General features: G+C 35.9%; 1 protein-coding gene across 1 annotated transcript; it reads right to left on the bottom strand.

Moving 5' to 3' along the window:
• Positions 1-262: 262 nt before the first annotated feature.
• LOC105879414 (sterile alpha motif domain-containing protein 9-like) lies at positions 263-20,674 on the bottom strand. The gene is made up of 3 exons (XM_012779641.3): positions 20,105-20,674; positions 17,379-17,460; positions 263-7,639 (listed from the first exon to the last, which is right to left on the bottom strand). Exon 3 carries the CDS (start codon positions 7,629-7,631, stop codon positions 2,859-2,861), a length of 4,773 nt encoding a protein of 1,590 aa, XP_012635095.2. The 5' UTR covers positions 7,632-7,639; positions 17,379-17,460; positions 20,105-20,674; the 3' UTR covers positions 263-2,858.
• Between the last annotated feature and the right edge of the window lie 1,561 nt (positions 20,675-22,235).

Genomic DNA, 22,235 nt, shown 5'->3' with positions numbered 1-22,235 from the left:
CCCTCCACCAATACCACCCAGCCTTTGTTAAGTAGACAGCTAGGGACCTCCTGCCCCTCCCCGGGGACAAGGTGGGTGACTGCCATACTGGGGCAGGAGGGAACACACTATGAATCTGCCAATCAGAACTTAGCATGCCAACTGTAAAAGAATGCAGAGGACTCTGTAGCCCATGGGCCAAGCAGCATAGGTACAAGAGAGTCTGGAAAGTGACCTAGAACAACCAGCTTTCAGAGAGGCTCATGGGAGATTCACATGTATAGTAAGTTTCAGGTCATATAACTCCCAACTGTCCATCAAATTGGTTCCATGATGACATCTGAACCACGGGCAGGTTCTATCTGGACATTATAAAACAAGGCCCTGTCCATGACTAAGGTCTCTCTCTCTTTTGCTACAACAAGGGGTCCAGTTGTCATCTGTGCTATGCATCTTGCTCTGTAAACCTGTATCTTGCTCTTGCTCTATAATCCTATCTTGCTCCCCTTCAATAAATTTCACCTTGTGCTTGTCTTACTTTGGTGTGTCTGGTCATTCTTCAGCCGAGAGCACACCAAGAACTGAGAACACAGGGCAAAATTGCCAAACTCAACATATTTGGTGCTGTGACTTGGATGCTTCTGTCTAGATAATAAGCTCGCTTTTTTCCATAAAATCACTCAGATCACTGACTCAGGTCACTGTCTAGGCAAGGCAGCTCACCTTTCTCCATGATAACACTCTTGCTTTGGGTCTTCCTGCCTCACAGCCAGCACTTGAGGGGCCGCTGGGGCTTGCTTTTACTTTTCCACCCTCACCATTTCTCAGACTGCATGGTTGAGTTCTTGGCTAAACCCAGGTGTGTGACAAGGAGTTTGGGGACATGTCCCTCATGGTAAGGGAGAAGTCTTTCATTTTGTTTCACTTTAGGGAAGAAGGCTCTGCATTGTAACTTCTGCAGGTCCAGGCTTTGCATTAGTTTTGATAATGTACTTCTCTTTCTGATCTGATGAGACACTTAGAACCCCTTCCTGTGTTAGGTGTAAACAATATTTCCTCCCCCTGGTTTTGTTGGCACTAAGCCATCTAATGCCTGGCTTACTTGATTGGAATGAACTTGTATGCATGGAAAGCAGGACTTGTTCAGTGCTTTTCAGGACCAAAGGGTTTATCAACCTGGACATACCTCTTTCCTATTCCTCCCCTTTGGAATAGGAATATCTATTCTATGTCTGTCTCATCATTGTAGTTGAGAAGCACATAACTTGCTGGATTTTACAGGCTCAGAGCTGGAAGGGAATTTGCCTTAGCAAGAATTGTACCTTAAGTCTCACCCATAACTGATTTAGACAAGACTCTGTACTTTAGACTTTTGAGTTGGTGCTGTAACACTGTTTGAGACTTTTGGGGCTATTGGGATGGAATTAATGTATTTTGTGCATGAGAAGGACATGAATTTTGAGGTGCTAAGGGAGAAATACCATGATCTGAACATGTCTCCCTTAAATCCACTTGTCAACATATAATCGCCAGTGTATTAGTATTAAGAGGTAGTGCCTTCAGGATATGATTAAGTCATGAGCCCTCACACTGGGATTTATGACCTAATAAAAGAATTGGGAGTTTTTCATCCCTGTTGCCATTCTACTCTTTTCCCATGTGAAGACACAGCAAGAAACAGACACCAAATCTGCTGGCACCTTGATCTTGGATGTTCAGCCTCCAGAACTGTTAGAAATAAATTTTTGTTCTTTATAAATTGCCTAGTCTAAGGTATTTTGTTATAGTATCAGGAACAGACTAAGGCACCTTCCAAATTTCTATGTTTCAAAGCCAAATTTTATAGTCCTAAAGGAAATATAAAACTAAATAAGTAAAGAAAATCATGATAGATCAATGTGCTTGCCTAATATATCCAGCATAATTCAGGTATTTTTTTTTTTATTGGCAAGAGGAAAACTCTCAGATATTTATTACTCTGCTATTTTTTGAAAAAGTGGATTTGGATTATTATAATATAAATATAGATTTTATTTATTTAAAAATGTTAAAAATTTACTTTTTCTCGAAAATAATGAAAATCAGATACCAAAGTGAGATGATAAACCAAAATGCATATTTTCAAAATAGGTGTCCAAGAACCAATTAGACAATAGTCCTGCAATAAAAAAAAGGGTGAACTGCATAGAGCAGGGATCAACAAACTTTTTCTGTGAAGAGCCAGATAGTAAATATTATAGCTTTGTGGATCATATGGCCTCTGTTGCAACTACTCTACTGTTGTGGTGCAAAAGCAGCCATGGACAATACTTAGATAAATGAATGTGTCTATGTTTCAGTAAAACTTTATTTATAAAGACAAGCAGTAGGCTTGATTAACCCACAGGCTAAACCCACTGCTGGCATTGAGAAAATAAGGGCTTATGAAGAGATTCTTTTGGAAAAAGTTCTCTCCATATCCCATGAGAACTTCACTTCAAGCTTAGAGAGAAGGGGCCTTCAAGAGGTTCACTTAGAGAGTTTGACCTGTGTCCCCTAATTTTACAAGGCATGTTGTACCCGAGACTGGACACTGGAAATTAGCTGCACTCCCTACTAATGGTAGAGCAAACATCTGAAAGAGTTTTTTTTAAATTTTTTTATTTTTTTTTTCACTAAATGTAGGTCATGGGGGAGAGAACATCTGCCTACGCTGGCTTAATTTGAGTTCAAAAGAATCACCCAGGAAAGCAAGACTCCAAAAGAGATAGTTCTGTATAGAGTCAACTAAAACCTGTGGAGTGGCTCCAGGCAGAAGTTTTCCAATTTAAATTATAGGCATAGGATCTAAAAAAAATTAGGTGATACTGAGACCACATTCTTAGAGGAAGATCCGGCTCTTAAACAATTTGAATGTCATAAGCAAGTGGGCCTCCGATGGAAAATCCCAGGTAAAAAGACACCTTTTCTATGCTTCTGCCACTTCTAAGTTGACCCAAGAAAGTGGGTGTTATGGGTATTGTGATTTTTTCATTGATACCATATTCTATGTATAAATAATTATTTTCAGCTCGTCCCTGTAAACGAAGCAAAAGTTCTTGGACTTTTTTCTCCTTCCATACATCTCCACTCTGCCACCAGGAATTAATATCAGGGGTCTTTCCAATGCATTGATCAATTTTTCCTTTGTGAACAAGTCTGTTCATACTGTTTCCTTTTCCAAGAAAGAAATACGCAATTGGTTGCTTTGTACGATGCATATGTTTATATTGCCCCTTGAAAGAATTTTCCAATAATTGAGCATACTTGTTCATTTGTTTAGAGTCTGGATCTAGTTGTTGGTTTTCTGGCCAGAATAAGAGGGAAGCTAGGAAATAAGGCTCTGAAAATCGGCAAGTCATTCCTAAGGATTGCAAGACTTCTCGAAGCTGATCTTTCAGTTTTTTAATTGGCTTTACTAATTTGGAGGTAGGTTTAATACAGGAGAGAATGATATTGGCCAAGATGAAATTTTGCTTTTCCTTTGGCTGGATTCTGACAGTGCATTGTTCTAAGAGAAAAGTATATTTGTTTACTATCTCTTCCATGGGGGTTATAGCATCTTTTTGACTTTTGATAAGATATTCCAAGAGCCCAGAAAACTTGTCTGCTTTTAAAGCTACTAGGCTTTTCCGACACCTCTCTACTTGAAGTGGCTCACTGAGCTTTGATCCGAAATCCATGTTTTGTGATTCCTCCAAGGGACAAAATATATCTACATACTTCTGAAAATACATAGCCACCCTTCTCCGAGTTTTGGTCTCTTCATTTTGCTTAATGTTGTTCCTGGGTTTTAGAAGCACAAAATATTCATCAAAAAAATCAAAGGACTTTTTCAAAGAAAGTTGCAAATTAGTTAGATAACGAATAAAGTCCTGGAGGGCTAATTTAAATTCATTGTTTGGATGCCCCGGAATATCACTACTTCCTGATATAAAATTGACCATATCTCTTCTAGATAGTTCATTTTTATTGTCAAAGAAAGGAATGAGCTGGAGGATCTGGATTGTGTAAAATGCAACTTCTATCTCTCCTAGATAACCAGCTGTATTATAAGTATCATATCTTCTCTTTGACTTCTGGCATAACCTTTCCTTCACTTCATATTGTTTGTTTTCATTCTGCTGTTGAGATTGTTTGAATGCATCTGAGGCACATTCTGCCAAATTCAAAAGATCGATTAGATCACGAACTGAAATGTTCCTGTTTCTTTCATTATCCTCTACCCACCATCTTATTTTGCTTTTGTAGACTTGACCCAGTGTATCTGAGATATAAGAATTGTCAGGTTCTATCATTTTTGCTTCTTTTGCCCAAAGCAGAGCATTGCTAAAGTCCTTCTCTCTGATATAGAAGTGTCTTGCCAAGGCTTGGCAAAGGAATGCATTTGGGTGGAACCGACGGATACCTTCATGCAAGACAACATTAACCACTTCATTTCCTTCATCTTTATGTAATGCTTCAATAAATGGGGAAAACCAATTTCCTGTTCCACTTTCATGTTCATCGCGGTGCCTTGTGAGCAAGAGTGTTTGCATATCTTGGATAAATTTGCTTTTTCCTATACCAGTGTCATAGAACAAATTTTCTGTTAGCATATCCAGCATAATTTTACTTTTATCCAAGTGATAGCTTTTCTTCAATTCTTCCAGTGAGAGAATTGCGATCAAAGGGTGAATGATGCGCACTCCATAGTAGTTCCCACATTCTACCACCTCTGTTTTTATCAGAATTGTAGAGTAGGTGCCCATCTTGTGTTCAAATTTTTCTGGCCCCCAGTAAGCCTTCTTGTTTGCAATTCCTAAGAACTTTTCACACTGTGATAGTGAAATGGTGGTATCAGGCACGTAAGAGTTAAGAAGAGCCAGGAAGGAAAAAAGCCTCGCTTCCTTGGTGGAAATATCCTGCCCTTTCAGGATATTCCTGACCACATTTTCTATGTACTCTTTATTGAAATTGGTTTTCATGATCATGAAGGAATAAAAATCTTCAAAGTTTTTATGCTGTTCTTTGATTTCTGTCAATTTAAGCTCAAAAGCTCTCTGTTCTTTGGGAGATAGTTGTTGTATTACAGCAATACTGTCTGGGATCTTTGCACTATTTTCAGGATTTTGTGACCTCATGCAATTTAGGATAATCACTAGAGGTTTCTCAAATCGAATGTACTTTTTAGCTACAGCTGTTTGAATAGAGGCCTGCAGAAGATACACATTCTCTTGTTCTTCAAAATCATCAACAAGGAGCAGTACAGGTAAGTAATTCTGATGGTTCTGGTTCGTTGCGCCATAGGTGATTAAATTGGTTACCTGTTCTCCAATTTCAGAAAAATCCACTGTCTTGTTTTTTAGCACAGCACATCTGAATTTCTTCCTTAGTTCCCAGAGAATATGCATAGCCAAGGTAGTTCCCCCACAGCCTGGATGATGATACAGATGAATAATTTTGGCACATACTGATTTAGAGGACTCTGCACAGTTTTGAATCATTGCTTCAAGTTTTTCATATTTATCTCTTTTGACAAAAGGTAAAGAATAACTTTGAGAAGAGAAGTAGAAGTTCCACCATGATACTTTGCCACCTCGATAGAAATCTTCCTCTTTCAATGCCTTGAATTCAAGGAATTTATTTTTGTCTGTCTCCAAGACTGTACCTTCACATTCATTTTCACAGACAATTTCCAGGGCAGTCATGATATCTTCTTCCTTTTTCAGAAGGACAGTCGCCAAACCAGTAGATGGCAAAAGTCTCTTTAAACATTGAGTCATAGATTTCAGTTTAAGAATAGTGCCATTTATCTCTTCAAGATTTAAAGCAGATATACATTGGTTTGAAAATTCCTCTTCTGGCTTAAGTAATCTTACTTCAAGCAGGTCTTTCCATCTCTGATATATGCGTGGGCATACACAAAGGCACAGTATATTTTCCATTCCATTGAGATCTTGGTAGAAAGCACAGAAAGTCTCAATGAGAGGGTCCTTTGGGTCATCTACGAATGAGAGTAATAGATATACCACCAAAAACTTTCCTCTTGGCATTATGTCTTCGTGTGTAAGAAATGAAATAACTTTCCTAACATCAGAAGCTCTTTCTTTTTGCCAGGAACTTGGATCTAAGGACTTATATTTTTCGCTGTCAAGGTCTGACCTGCCATTGCAGAAAATCCAGCTGGGTTGTTGGTAAAGATTCAGAGTAGAAATCTTCTCATCTGATGTGGTTTTCCCATCTACATATAGACTTGGGAAGTGAAGGTTTGCTACTCGGCTTTCTTTGTAAGCTTTGACCACTCCGTTGCTCTCAGATTCAGGATCAAACTCCAACACAGCAAACCATTTAATTTCCCTTAAGAAATCTAAGTGTTTTGTTTGATCTGGATGGCATTTATTTGTTACAAGAATGTACCATTCGTAGTATGAATTGTCTAACAAATCCTGATTTCCTGTCAACAGTTTAACCAGCTTTGGTCCTTCATTCTCTTTTTCATTTGTTTTTACTCTGAATTTTTCTTCTGCTTCTTTCCTGGACTCTGCCAGTGTTTTTAAATCTAATTTAAATTGTCTGAAATCAGTTTTATTTTTCATGATGTCCTTAGAGCTGGCCCCCTGTCTTACAAAGACTGAGAATTTTGGACTTTGTTCCCATGTTTTGTTGTTGTAATTTCGCATTTTTATCTGGAAATAATCATGTGCACATTCAGAATATTGTGGAATGACATCCACTTCTATAACAAATCTGTCAGATGGAGTGCTATTTGGCAGCAAAACTTCCACAAATCTTGGCTCTCGAATGCACTTCTTTGCTTGTTGGACCTGATGGTCTTCAAAATATTGGTGTATCATCATATTGAAGTGGTCGATGAGGGCTTCCTTGGTAACACTGGTGAATTTCACACCAACAATTTTTCCGTGGGGTTTGTCATTGACTCCAAAATGAATGGTGCCATTGGTACGTGAATTCATACAAGCTGAAGCAAATCGGAACACCTCATTGCTAAATTTCATCTTAATATCTTCTTCTGTGGCTGTTTCTGTATTTGTGAAGGCTTTGAATTCATGTACTGGATCAATGAGATTGTGTGGTCCTGTTTCAGGCTGTAGACTAAAATGCAACTTGTAACGATATGGATTACTGAATTCATCAAAAGGATATGATACACATGTCAGTTCTACGGATGGCTGCTTTTCCTTTGTACCATCTAGTTCTTCTCCCATGAGCTCATTTTTTAGTGACTTAGAACCTTTAGCAACCGTACTCATTGTAGAGGCATTAGTCATATCTGGGTTGTCTTTATCCTTTTGTTTTTGTTGTGAAGTTTCTCTACTTTCCTTTTCCATCAAAGTTTGTTTTTTAGGAACATTTTTACTGCCTTTTTCCCTCTTAGATGTCTGAATAGAATTTTTAGAAGAAGTTCTCAGCAATTCTTTGAATAGTTCTTCTATTTGGATAGCTGGTCCATGTGTTATGCCCATATCAACAAGATGTTTTTTTTTTAACCACTTCAAGATCTTTCCATCCACATCTTGTGCAGTCAAAATTTCCCTGTGTTTTTGATCAATTTTATGACTTTCTAACCACTGATTTACATCCTCTTTTGTCCAGTCATCTGTATTTTCTGGAAGGTTCAGTTGCTTTGCCATTCCGATACCTGTATATAGAAAAAGAATGATGACTTAGTATTTTTAAAAGCAATTTTTTAAAACAATCAATTTTTCAATAAGTAATATATAGATGTGTTACAAAATGAAAAAAGTTCACAAGGATATGCCAACTAATTATCTGCCAGGGAAAATTATGATTACCAATATCCTTCCAGAAAAATACTACCAAATTCAAAAAAATAAGCATCTTTTCCCCACCATAAATGGTAGCATAGTATGTGTTATTCTCTTCACCTTGTTTTATTCACTAAGTATGTCTTGGGGATACTTCCCATCAGTATATATAGAGATGGTTTATCCTTATTAGCAAACGGTTATTTGTTATAATGTGTATTTGCTGTATTACTTAAGAATGTTCAAATCTTCTTTAAAAAATAAGAGAAAAAAAGAGGATTTTGAAACTAAGTATAGAAGCAAGAAGTTTGTGAGATATGTTACGATAGAATAGCTAAAGTCAATAGAGCGTATGAATGTTAAGATTAGTTAAGAAGGAATATAAGAGCCAAATGGACAGTAAATATTCATGAGATACAGATGAAGCACGTGATATTTTTTAGATCTTAATTGGGTCTAATGACCTGTAGCTGTGGCCAGGCATACTTATCCTTCTACATCTCCCTGATTAGAGCAAGTGACTATCACTCACTCAGGACCTTTTCCACCTGCTGAGACCCTTTGGAGAGATCTCAGCTCTGGTTCTCAAAATTATACAATCAGTGGAGAATGCTAATATAGCATATAAGAGAGAGGATATATTAACTTGCATAACTCAGGTAATGAGACCCTTCTACCCTTTTTGTACTTTATTCAAAGTGTTATCTATTTCTTTTTTTAATTGTGTATTTTAATTAATTAATAAAGCACATGCTTCAAGCATCTTCATTTGGTCTGTGAGCTGTTCTGTTCCATGACATCTGGATAGCTTGCTGGGTAGTGAACTTGGAAGCTACTCTTGTATGAAAGTAATTTTTTTACATGATAATTGATCACAGATGATTCCTGGGCAATAACACATGGCATAACTATTTGGTCTGCAAATTAGCAGACTACTATCTAAAAAAACTAATTGCCACCTAGGATACAGAATTATAGCAATGGTTATAAAGAACAAAATCCAAATAAAAATGGTCAGCTTTAAGTATGATCCAAAAATGTGAGCCATTCCAATGAACAAAACTTTCATTTATTGTGTGAGAAATAAAATCAATAAAGGAGACAGCCTGGGGAATGATGGCAGATAAATTATATAGTTCCACTTTCATAAAATAATACACAGAAATATTTCCTTTCAGTGGCAGATACAAACTCAGGATTAGGATTTTCTTTTTAATTTCAGAATATTATGAGAGTACAAACATTCTGGTTACATATAATGCCTTAGCCTTGCCTAAGCCAGGGCTACAACTGTGACTTTCCCCCATACAGTGCACTCTGCATCCGTTTGCTGTGAGTTTGCCCACCTCCCTCACCCCCCTCCCACCTGACTGGCATCAACGAATATTACTACCATGTGAGCACCTTAGTTGCTGATCAGTTAGTACAAATTTGATGGCGAGTACATGTGGTGCTTGTTTTTCTGTTCTTGTGATACCTCACTTCGAAGGATGGGCTCAAGCTCTATCTAGGACAATATGAGGTGCTAGTTCACCATTGTTTTTTGTGGTTGAGTAATATTCCATGGTACACATATACCACATTTTATTAATCCACTCATGTATTGATGGGCACTTGAGCTGTTTCCACATCTTTGCAATTGTGAATTATGCTGCCATAAACATTTGAGTCTTTATTACAGAATGTCTTTTTCTCCTTTGCGTACATGCTTAGTAGTGGTACTGCTGGTTCAAATGGTATTTCTATTTTTAGCTCTTTGAGATATATCCAAATTACTTTCTACTGGGGTTGCACTAATTTGCAGTCCCACCAGTAGTGTAAGAATGTTCTCAGGATTAGGATTCATTAGGATTCCTTTTAGACATGAAGATGGCAGAGCCATCATCCAAGGTTTAAGCTATTATTTTTTGGGTTATGTAACTATTATGTGCACAGAAAGTTAACAAGAAACACACCTTACAGCTATATTAATACAAAACAGGCAAAGATATACAAAATTTATGGAAAATTCACCTCCCCTACAACCCTACTACAATCAGAAATCCAGAAGATTTAATGCCTTCCAAAAAAAGTGAATTATATAAAGTTTCTTTCAGCAATTGGCCTTATAGAGATTATTAAGAAGGTCAAATTTAAAATTAACTTGAGAGAGAAAAAAGTTGGGGGGGATAGGGAGCAGAGACAAAATTGCTTTAGGTGTGCTAACTTTTTCTGGGACTATATCAAACTTAAAAGCTTCTGTTCACCAAAGGACACAATCGACAGAGTAAAAAGGCAACTTATAGAATGGGAGAAAATGTTTGCAAATCATATAATATCCAGAATATGTAAAGAATTTCTACAACCCAACAACAACTAAAAACCCAAATAACTCAATTAAAAAATGGCCAAAGGATTTGAATAGACATTTCTCCAAAGATGACATATAAATGGCCAGAAAGCAAATGAAAAGATCCTCAATATCACTAATCATTAGGGAAATGCAAGTCAAAACCGCAATGACATATCATCTCAAACCCATTATGATGACTACTATAAACAAAACTTTAACAAATGTTTGTGAGGATGAGGAAGAATTGGAACTCCTGTTCACTGTTGGTGAGAATGTTAAATGATGCAATCACTATGAAAAGCAGTATGGTAGTTCCTCAAAAAAATTAAAAATAGGACTACTGTATGATCCAGCAACCCCAGTTCTCAGTATATATTTAAAATAATTAAAAGCAGATTCTCGAAGAGACAGTTACATACCCATCCATGTTTATAGCAGCATTATTCACAATAGCCAAGTGGTATATGCAACTCAAATGTCCATTGATGAATGTATAAACAAAGTGTGGAATATACATAAAATGGAATATTATTTGGCTTTAAAAAGGAATGAAATTCTGTTACATTTTATGACATGAATAAATTTTGATGCCATTTTGCTAAGTGAGGTAAGATAGTCATAAGAAGACAAATGTTGTATTATTCCAATTATATGAGGTATCTAAAGTGGAAACAGAAAGTAGAATGATGATCAACAGGGGCTGGAGAAAGGGAAATGGGGAGTTGCCGCTTAATTTAATGGGAATAGACTTTTAGTTTTATAAGATGAAACAGTTCTGGGGATTTGTTGCACAACAATGTGAATGTACTTAAAACTTATGAACTGTACACTTAAAATGGTTAAGATAGTAAATTTTATGTTATGTGGTTTTTTTCTTTTTCCTTTTTTTTTGTGAGACAAAGTCTTGCTCTATTGCCTGGGCTAGAGTGCGGTGGTGTCATCATAGTTCACTGTATCCTCAAACTCCTCAGCTCAAGTGATTCTCCTGCTTTAGCCTCCAGAGTAGCTGGGATTATAGGTGTGTGTCATCATGCCCAGCTAATTTTTCTATTTTTGTAGAGATGGGGTCCCATTCTTGTTCAGGCTGGTCTCAAACTCCTGGCCTCAAGCAATCCTCCTGCCTCAGGCTCCCAAAGTGCTAGGATTACAGGTGTGAGCCACTGTGCCTGGCTGTTATGTGTTTTAAAATCACAATTTTTAAAAACAAAAAAAGATAAGCTCATTTTTTACAAGCAGTTTATTAATATAAAAAAGAGTAGTAATGACAATGGCTGACTAGCTAGATTAGCAACAAAGACATAGAGAGACAAAAATGGTGCTGTAAAATTTATGCTGGTTCTGTTTCTGGGAATATGGAGTAAATGAACTTTATGCTATCTCTCCCTATTCCTAAGTACAACTAAAATCCCTGGAATATATATATTTATTATGAAACACAGAATATAGCAATCGAAATAAAAAATTTAGTGAATGGTCTCAACAACAGAATATGGGGACAGAGGAATAAATCAGTAACCTGGAAGATAGAACAAAATAAATAATACAATCTGAACAACAGGGAGAAAATAGACTGATAAAAAATGAATAGAGCCTCAGGGACTGTGGGATTATAACAAAGATTTAATATTCATGTCTTTGGAGTCCTGGAAGTTAAGTAGAAAGAAGGTGGGGCTGAAAAAGTGCTTGAAGAAATAATGCCTGAAAACTCTCTAAATTTTGCAAAAAACATAAATCTACAGATTTAGGAATTGAACAAACTATGAATAAGATAAATCCAAAGAAATTCATGACAAGATACATCATAGTCAAACTTTTGAAAACTAAAAACAAAACAAAAAAAATCCTCCACTTATACAGGAAAAACAATTTGAATGATAGTGGTTTTTTCTTTAGAAGCCATGGAGGTTGGAAGGAAGTGGCACGATATTATTCAAATGCTGAAAGACAAAAACTGTCAACTCAGACTCTTCTGAAAGATAAGAACTGTAAACCCAGACTCTTATACTCGGCAAAAATATCCTCAAGAAATGATGGGGAAATAAATATATTATCAGATGAGGGAAAATTAAGAAAATTTGTTGTCAGCAGACCTACTCTGAAATAATACTTACAGGAAGCTCTCTAAACAAAAAAGAAATGATAAGAGAAAGAGCCTTGGAACATTAGAAAGGAAAAAAGAACATAGCAAACAAAAATATTGGTAAATATAATAGACATTCTCCTGTCCAGTTTTCTAAATTATGTTTGATGGTTGAAGCAATGTCTGCTATGATTTCAAATGTACATAGTAAAAGTATTTAAAATAATTATAAAAGATATGGTAAGGGTATTTAAAGGGAATTAAGGCTTCTGCACTTCATTCAAACTGGTAAAGTAACACCAGTAGACTGTTTTAAGTTATGTATATATAATATAACATCTAAGCAGCTACTAAAAAAGCTACATAAAGTGATGCACTCAAAGGCACTGTAGATAAAAAGGAGATTGTAAAAAAATTTCAAGTAACCCACAGGAAAACAGGAAAATAAGACAGAGAAATGAAAAATAGAGAGAACCAATATAAACAAACACATGGCTGACTTAAGCCCTAACATATCAATACTTACATTCAATATAAATAATCTAAATATAGAAATTAAAAGACTGAGTTCATAGAGTGGATTAAAAACATGACCTAACTACATCCTGTCTACAAGACATTTGCTTGAAATATAATGATATAAGTAGGTTGAAAGTAAAAGTGTAGGTAAAGTTATATAATACAAATATCAATAAACACAGGAGTAGCTATATTAATGTCAGAGAAAGTAGACTTTAGAGTAAAAAAATAAAAAACAAAAAAACCACCAGAGACAAAAGAACATTATGTAATGATAAAAGGATCATTTCAACAAGATGACATAGCAATCCTAAAAGTGTATGCAGCAAACAAAAAAGTTGCAAAATGTGTGAAGCAACCACTGATACAACTTTCCGGTTTCAGACAAATCCACAATTATAGTTGGAGCCTTCAAAACCTTTATCTTAACATTTGCTACAACAACTAATAATAGTGAGGGTATAGAAGAATTTCACAATACCATCATCCAACAAGGTCTAAAACACATTTATAGAACACTCCACCCAACAACAGCAGAATATCATTCTTTTGAAGTGTCCAAGATAGATCATATCCTAAATGACAAAGTGAACTTCAACAAATTTAAAAAATTTAAAATTATACACAATATGCTTGCCAGCCATAATAGAAATTGTTAACATAAAAATAAGAGGAAAATCACTAAACATGAAACTATACACTTCTAAATAATTCATGGGTCAAAGAGGAAGTCTCAAGTGAAATTAAAAAAACATTGCGATGAATGAACATGAAAACACAACATAACAAAATTTGTGAGACACAGCTAAAGCAATGTTGAAAGGGATATTTATAGCAATAAATGCAAATACTTTTGAAAGTCTCAAAACAATCTAAGCTTTTACTTCAAAAACCTAGGGACAAAAAAGCAAAATAAACCCAAAGCAAGCAGAAAGAAGAAAATAAGAAAGATAAGAGCAGAAATCAATTAAATTGAAAAGAAAAAAATAATGGAGAAAATAAATGAAACAAAGATCTACTTCCTGGAAAAGAACAATAAAATTGACAAACCTTTATGGGACTTAAAAAAAGACACAATTTACCAATATTTGAAGTGAAGCAGTGGATATTATTTCAAACCCTGTAGACATCAAAAGCACAATAAGGGAATACTATGAGCAACTTTACACACATAAATGTGACAACTTAAACAAAATGGGCCAATTCCTCAAAAAACACAAACTTCTACAACTTACTCTGTATGAAATAATTTGAATAGTTCCATTATTTCTAAGAAAATTGGATTTGTGATTTTAGAAATCTCCTCCAAGAGAAAAATCACCAGGCCCAGACAGTTTCAGTGGAGAATTCTACCAAACATTTAAATAATTAACATTGAGTCTACACTATCTCTTCCAGTAAACAGAAAGAGAAGAATATTTCTCAATTCATTTATGAAGTTAGTATGACTCTGTTAGCAAAACCAGACACAAACAGTATGAGAAAATGAAACTCTAAACTTATATCCTTCATGAATAAAGAAGTGAAAATTCTTAACATAATAAGAGCAAGTAGAACTCAGTAATATAGAAGAATATTATACACCATACCAAGTAGGGTTTATTCTAGGGATGCAAGATAGTTCAATATTCAAAAGTCAATAAATGAAAACTTTTGGTTACAGAAGAAAACTACAGGCTACAAAAGAAAAACCACATTATCATATCAGTGGATACAGAAAAAACATTTGACAAAATTCAACACACACTCATAGTAAAAACTCTCAGAAAACTAGGACTAGAGTGAAGCTTGATGAAGAAAATCCTAAAAAAAAACCCTACAGCTACAGCTAACATTATCATTAATGCTGAAAGACAATGCTTTTCTTCTGAAATTGGGAATAAGGCAAGGATGTTCACCACTCTGATTCAATATAGTGCTGGAAGTTCTAGCCAGTACAATAAAGCAAGAGAAGAAAATAAAAGACATAGAGTGGAAAAGATGAAATAAAACTGTCTCTGTTTTCACTTGATCTTAACCAAAAGGCTGAGAAATGATTACTCTCCCTGTTTTCAGATGGCATGATTGTCTACATAGAAAATGCCAAAAAATGTAGAAAAAATTTCATAGGACTAACAACTGAGTTCACCAACTTTACATAATACAAGACATATATATATATATATATATATATATATATATATACACACATATACACACATACACACACACGCATACACACACACGCCTAATGGGTGCAATGTGTACTGTCTGGGGGATGGACACACTTGAAGCTCTGACTCAGGTGGGGCAAAGGCAATATATGTAACCTAAACATTTGCACCCCCACAATATGCTGAAATAAAAAAAAATTAAAGAGATAAATATGCAAAAAAATCAATTGTTTTTCTATATATGAGCAATGAACACATGGACACCAAAAGTAAAGATCAATTATATTCAGAATCACTAAAAACAAACAAAAAACCCATGAAATACTTAGCTATAAATCTAACAAAAATGTAGAAGAGTTTTATGTTGAAAAGTATCAACATAATTGGATTTCTTTGATGAAAGAAATCAAAGATTTAAATAGAGAGACATACCATGTTCATGGATTGGAAATTTTACACAGTAAGAATGCCAATTGTCCCCAAATCATTATACAGATTTAATATAATTTCTATCAAAATTCCAGTAAGATTGTAGATATAGACAAGATTATTATAAAATTTATATGGAAAGGCAAAGGAGTAGAATAAAGCAAAAATTTTAAAAAAAGAATAAAAGAAATTTTTTTTCTATATGTATTTTATAATTACTAAGTCAGGGCTGTATGGTATTGATGGAGAGACAGACACTATACCAATGGAACGGGATAGGATCCTAGAAATAGACCCATGCAAATATGCCTCACTGATATTTGAGAAGGTGCAAAAACAATGAAGGCAGAATACTTATTTCAACAAATGATACTGGAGTAACTGGACAACATTGGGTGAAAAAAAAGAACCATAACCCACCCTCACACCTTATACAAGAGGGATTGTGAACTTAAATGAAAAATTTAAAAATTTTAGAAAAATAACACAGGAGAAAATCTTCATGATCTAAAGATAGGTGAAAATTTCTTAGACTTAATTCCAAACTCAAAGCCATAAAAGGAAAAATTCATAAATTAAACTTAATCAAAATTAAAAACTTTTTTCCCCGAAAGACAGAATGAAAAACAAGCTATGAACAGGGAGAAATAGTTGCAAACCAAACAAACGACTATTATCTAGATTTAAAAACTCTCAAAACTCAAAAGTAAAAAACCAAACAGTCCGACTAGAAAACTGACAAAATAAATAGATGTTACTGAAGAGAATATATGAAAGGCAAAACAAACAGACAAAAACCAGATTAAAAGATGTTCAACATCATTAGCCATCAGGAAAATGTAAATTAAAACCTCAATGAGGTACCACTACACAACGATCAGATGGCTTGAGTGGAAAAATAGTGATGATACCCAGGGCTGCAGGATATGGAGAAGTTGGATCATTTATACATCTATTACTGCTGTGAATGTAAAATGGTGCAGCTACTTTCAATGGAAAACAGTTGGGCATTTTCTCAAAAATTAAACGTGCAACTATGATATGACTTAGCACTTGGATGGCTGGGGATTTATCTCAGAGAAAGGAAAAGTTATAATCACTCAAAATCTTGCACACAAATGTTGATAGCAGGTTTATTCATAACAGCCCCAAACTGGAAACAAACGATATGTCCTTCAAAAGGTGAATGGTGAAACAAACCATTTTACATCCATAACATGGAATACTACTCAGCAATAAAAAGAAATAAGCTATTGATATATACACCAACCCACATAATTATCCAGAGAATTATGCTGAGTGATAAAGGCCAATCTCAAAATGAGACAATCTGTACAATTCCATTTATATAACATTCTTGAAATGGCAAAATTATAAAAATACAGAACAGATTAATGACCTGGGGTTAAGGAGTGGTGGTGGCCCAAGGGAGGTGGGCATGGTTATAAAACAGGTTATGAGAGATCCTTGTGGTGATGGAATTTTTTTTGTTTTGAAAGTATCAATGGCAATATCGTGGTTGTGATCTTGTGTGGTAGTTTTGTAAGATTTTTACCATTGGGGAAGCTGGATAAAGGAAACACAGAATACCTCATTATTTCTTACAACTGCGCGTGAATCTACAGTGATCTCAAATGAAAAGTTTAATTAAAAAATAAAAAATTTCAATGGCATAGATTAAAGAGGAAAAATATTTAGAACTGAATAGTAATGAGAATGCTGCATATCAAAACTTGTAAATATTTATAGTCTTAAGTGCTTTTATCAAAATAGAAGGATGACTTAATAAATTCAAAGAACAACAGAATAAACCTTAAGTAAGAAGACGGAAGGAGAAAATTAAAGATCTGAAATCTATAAAATGCAAAACAAAGTTACAAGAGAGGCCCAACAAAGTCCAAAAGTTGTTCTCGATAAAGAGTAAATAAATTTGACATACCTATGAAAAGATTAACCAAGAAATGGAAGAGAGATGGCAAAAATAAGCAATATCACATGCTGTAAAAATTAAAGGGAATAGAGGATATTGCAACCAACTTCACACGAATACATTGAAGGCTGAGGTTAACTGAATAAATTCCTTGAAAAATATAACTTACCAAAACTGACTCTACAAGAAATGGAAGCTGTCCTACTTCTTGCAGTGATGTAGTAGATCACAGAAGGCCACCGATTTTCCCACTGCAACAATGAGGATAAAATCAGATAAATTACAAAACCTACATTTTTGAAGTCATCACAGAGTCATAGACAGACTACATGACGAAGACCGGAGCGGGAAGATCTTTGCCTAGGTAAGCTTTGGGCCATTCGTGGATTCTGGACTAGGTTGAGGACCAGAGTCGGCCTCCTGGGAGGAAGAGAAACCTGTATAGTTTTTGACAGTCACGTAGGTGGATGTGATGCATTAGAATTAGAAGTGCTCCAAAATCTTTAAGCATAACGGAACTGCAAAGTAAAACTACAATGAGAGAATACTACCTACTCACCAGAATGGCTAAGATTGAAGACCGACAATGCCAAATGTTGGTGGAGATGTGGAGTCTCTGGAGCTTACACAGAGCTGGTAGGGATGTACATTGTTTCAGCCACTTTGGGAAACTGTTTGACAGTTTTTGCAAAGTTAAATATATGCCTACCATGTAGCTCAGCAATTCTAATGAGAAAGATTAAAATACTGATACAGGCAACAACATGGATGACTCTCACTCACATCATACTGTGTGAAAGAAGCCAGTTACAACAAGAAAACATATTTTCTGATTCCAATTACATGAAATTCAAGAACTGGCAAAATGAATCTATGATAGAGAAGTCAGAATAGTGGTTACTTCTTGGTGGGGAAATATTTTCTAGAAGGGGACTCAAGGAAAACTTCTAGTGCGATAGAAACATTTTATATCTCTATCTGGTTAGTGGTTACACAGATGAATACATAGAAACATTTCATAGAGCTGTACCCTTAAGATTTGTTCATTTTAACTTGTACTTAATTTTTAAAAGACAATGATGCCTCCAAAATACATAATAAAACAAATAAGCAAATCAATAAAATAAAAGAGGTACTTGCATAGAAAAAGATGGTGGTGTGTTAAGAATCAAGGATAATGGTTAATTCAGTCCTGGGTTTCTGAGGTCCTAAAGTTTTACCAGACATTTATTATTGCAGCCTCAGACTATAAGCTTTTGACTTCTGCACCCCACCAGTGTTGACTCATACTGGTTTTACAGTTGTCTAAAACCGGATCCCACCCTCCTCTAGTAACCCTCCTATCTAAATCACTTTCATGTAGCTACTTGCTGAGTCCTATCTACTCTACCCTACAAAGTACAGCTCACTTCTGTTGGCCCTGCACTATCAAAACACATAAAGCAGGGCCACCCTGATTATGGGTGCTCTCCGGCTCTTATAAGGGTTGTGGGGGATGGAGACCTGGGCCTGAACATTTGGGAGTGGGGGGAGTAAGCAAATAAAAAAGGCGTAACTTTTGCCTATTTTCTATACCAGATTATGAACATTTTGGTTGTGATTAAACACAACCTTTCTCACTTTCACACCACTTCCCTTAAAGCATTTGTTGCAGTCTTGAAAGCTGTGTCTTTCTTTTTTTTTTTTTAATTTCAGAATATTATATGATGGTATAAATGTTTTGGTTACATAAATTGGTTTATGTAACCATTTGAGTAACCAATCGTGCCATTTGAGTCAAAGTTATAAGTGTGCCCATTCCCCAGATAGTGTGAATTGTACCCATCAGGTAGAAATTTTACCCATCCCCTATTCCCCCCTCTCCAAAGCAGTGCCTTTCAATAACTATTTTTTTTTAATTGTTGCAGATGCCAGTCTTGGAGAATATACACTGGAGGAATGAGTTTTTCCCATTTATCCCCCATTCATAGGTGTTTTACATAGCAATAATTTCTTTATACTCTTTCTTGTTCTGAAAAGTTTTTTAGACAATTTAGAAAGTAATACAGGATCGCACATATATTAAAACCCTTAGGTAAAGAAATCAGGGGAAAGCTAAATAAGGGTAGCCGGGAAAAAAAAAGGAGCAAATTTAGTGCCTAAAATAGCTGTTTTCTATTCTGTATACTTTAAAAAGTGTCCTAATGATTTAGTTTTTGAGCTTCTTAGCAACAAGTATAAAAAAGGAAACATAATTTGTTACATGATTGAACCCATATTCATTTATTAACTATGGGCTTAACTGCAGGGTTTGTTAGCTTTTCTAAAGGGAGTTGAAGTTCAGGCCTTACTCAGAAATGGTTATAGACAAACTACAGGGAGATTCCCCCACCCTCTCACATTACCTAATTGTTGGCTTTGGGGGTGAAAATTAGACATAAATCTAGGCTTTTTGCTGCCATAACTCCAAGGACTTCCTGCAGTAGTCTGTCTGTCTCTCTCTCTATCATCAGACACCAATATCTGAGAAGCTGTCAGCCAGTTTTGTTTTCTGGAAGCTGCCTATTCCTTAGTGTAGAGATGGTAGAAGGTATCTTTGATTAATGTAAAGTACACTACTTTTAAGTTTTAATTGTCTGTTCTTTCTGAAGGTGCTGTTATGCCTTGGAGGATTTCATCAATAAAAGTGTCTTTTATTTTCAATTGCATCTTTTATGAAATTATCATGACTCATTTTTCAACTAATATAAAGCAGACTCCTGGCACAGCAACAAATAGCATACAATTTCTAGACTTAGAATATTATTTCTTGTTTCTGGGTATATTCCAATTTTCTAGTTGAAAAGTAGATATCTTCCTATTCAATAAAATGCTGCTACAGATAGTAATAACAATATTAAAAGATATTGTACTTACCCTAATTGCCTTGCAATTTTCTTTTACATAAATGAGGGGAAAATCATCTCTTTTGGTGCAGAAAATATCTGATATCTGTGTTTTCTTCCTTCTACGATGCTGGAGAAAAATATTTCCTTCTTTATGTTTTTAATGAAAGTCTATTTATTCTCTTTATCTACCTCAACACAAGCTTTAATTGGCTGGAAGACGACAGGGTGTGCCTAACTGCCTAACTTCCTAACTCCCCAACTGAGAGGTGGGGAAGGAAGAATGTGGACTTGGTTTTAGTTTCATTTCCTAGCTCTGAACATGCAGCACTTCCTTTCTTGGCTGAGACGCTCTTTTATAAGCAATGACTATACACCACCTTCTGGTCTGTTTAGTTAGAATCCAAAGGTTTAACATCTTTTCTTCACTTGAGAGTTTTGAAGGAGGCAGAGAGCCCTGTTGTCTTGGTTAAAAACTGCAGGGAGGCCGGGTGCAGTGGCTCACGCCTATAATCCTAGCACTCTGGGAGGCCGAGGCGGGCGGATCCTTTGAGCTCAGGAGTTCGAGACCAGCCTGAGCAAGAGTGAGACCCTGTCTGTACTAAAAAAAAAAAAAAAAAAAATAGAAAGAAAGAAATTAGCTGGACAACTAAAAATATGTAGAAAACAATTAGCCAGGCATGGTAGTGCATGCCTATAGTCCCAGCTACTCAGGAGGCTGAGGCAGAAGGATGGCTTGAGCCCAGGAGCTTTGAGGTTGCTGTGAGCTAGGCTGACACCACAGCACTCACTCTAGCATGGGTAACAGAGTGGGACTCTGTCACAAAAAAACAAAAACAAAAAACTGCAGGTATACGCTGTCTTGATCTCTTGGGAATACCAGTTTTCATTGCAGTCCTGAGCTCCAGGTCATGAATGATCTATGTTGGTATTTCACTGGCTTTCAAGATTGGACTCACTGTTTGTATCTGTTTTCCTAAAATGTAAAGGAATGACTTTCAGGGACTTCTTTGAGTCCTTTTATAAGTGCTAAAGGCCTCTGGGTTAGTTCTGCAAAGCAGAACAGGGCTGCAGACCTGAGGATCACACTGAATGGGCACTTACCATGTACCAGGCATTATTCTAAGTGTTTTATATTAACTTACTTACTCCTCACAATAATCCCTTGAGGTAGAGATTGTTTTTATGTTTTTATCTCCATTTTACAGGTGAAGAAACTGAGGCACAGAGAGGTTAAATAATGTGGCTCAAGTTTGCACACCTCATACATGGTAGAGTAGAGATTTGAACCCAGGCTTCAGGCCAAGTACTCTTGAGTCTTGAGCTTTAGGAAGGAAGAAAGTGGCGGCAAAGGAGAGCCTAGATATGACCGCTAGACTCATCATTCACCCCGGGACCCCTCCCAGTAAGGGGACCCTGGGCTGAGCTCCAAAGCCTGGGTTCCACTTTCCAAGTGGACCAGTGTGATGGTTAATTTTTTGTGTCAACTTGATTGGGCCACGAAGTGCCCAGATATTTGATCAAACACTATTCTGGGTGTTTCTGTGAGGTTGTTTTTGGATGAGTTTTACATTTAAATTGATAGATTGAGTAAAGCAGATTGGCCTCCTTAATGTGGCAGTGGGTGGTGGGTGGCTCATCCAATCATTTGAAGGCTTGAATAGCAAAAAAGGCTGAATAAGAGGGAACTTCTCTTGACTGACTGCCTTTGAGCTGGGATATCCTGGTTGTCAGGCCTCTGTCTCAGATTTGAACTTATACCCATCATTTCTCTCTGATCTCCAGCTTGTCAACTGTAGGTCTTGGAACTTGTCAGCTTCCATAACTGCACGAGAAAATTCTTTATAACAAATTTCTTTGTATATATAAATTTATAAAAATATGTGTATATATAAGTATGTATATGTACATGCACACATACATACACACACACATACACACACACACACACACACACATATATTTCCCACTTGTTCTGTTTCTCTGGAAAATTCTAACTAATACTCTGCTACCCATATGGGGTTTCTGTTCTACTACCTTATCTAGTTTCTCAGACTCCCTGTAAGGCCAGGTCCCAGATCTTTGGCATGGGCAATCCCATGACTTCCAGCTTAATATCATTAGCCCTGGCTTCTCCTATGATGTCCACATATCTGCCTTCT

The sequence above is a fragment of the Microcebus murinus genome, chromosome 9 (assembly GCF_040939455.1).
Source record: "Microcebus murinus isolate Inina chromosome 9, M.murinus_Inina_mat1.0, whole genome shotgun sequence".
NCBI classification, from domain to species: Eukaryota; Metazoa; Chordata; class Mammalia; order Primates; family Cheirogaleidae; genus Microcebus; species Microcebus murinus.
Note: the sequence above shows the minus strand (reverse complement) of the source record. Positions and strands in the feature narration are given on the sequence as shown.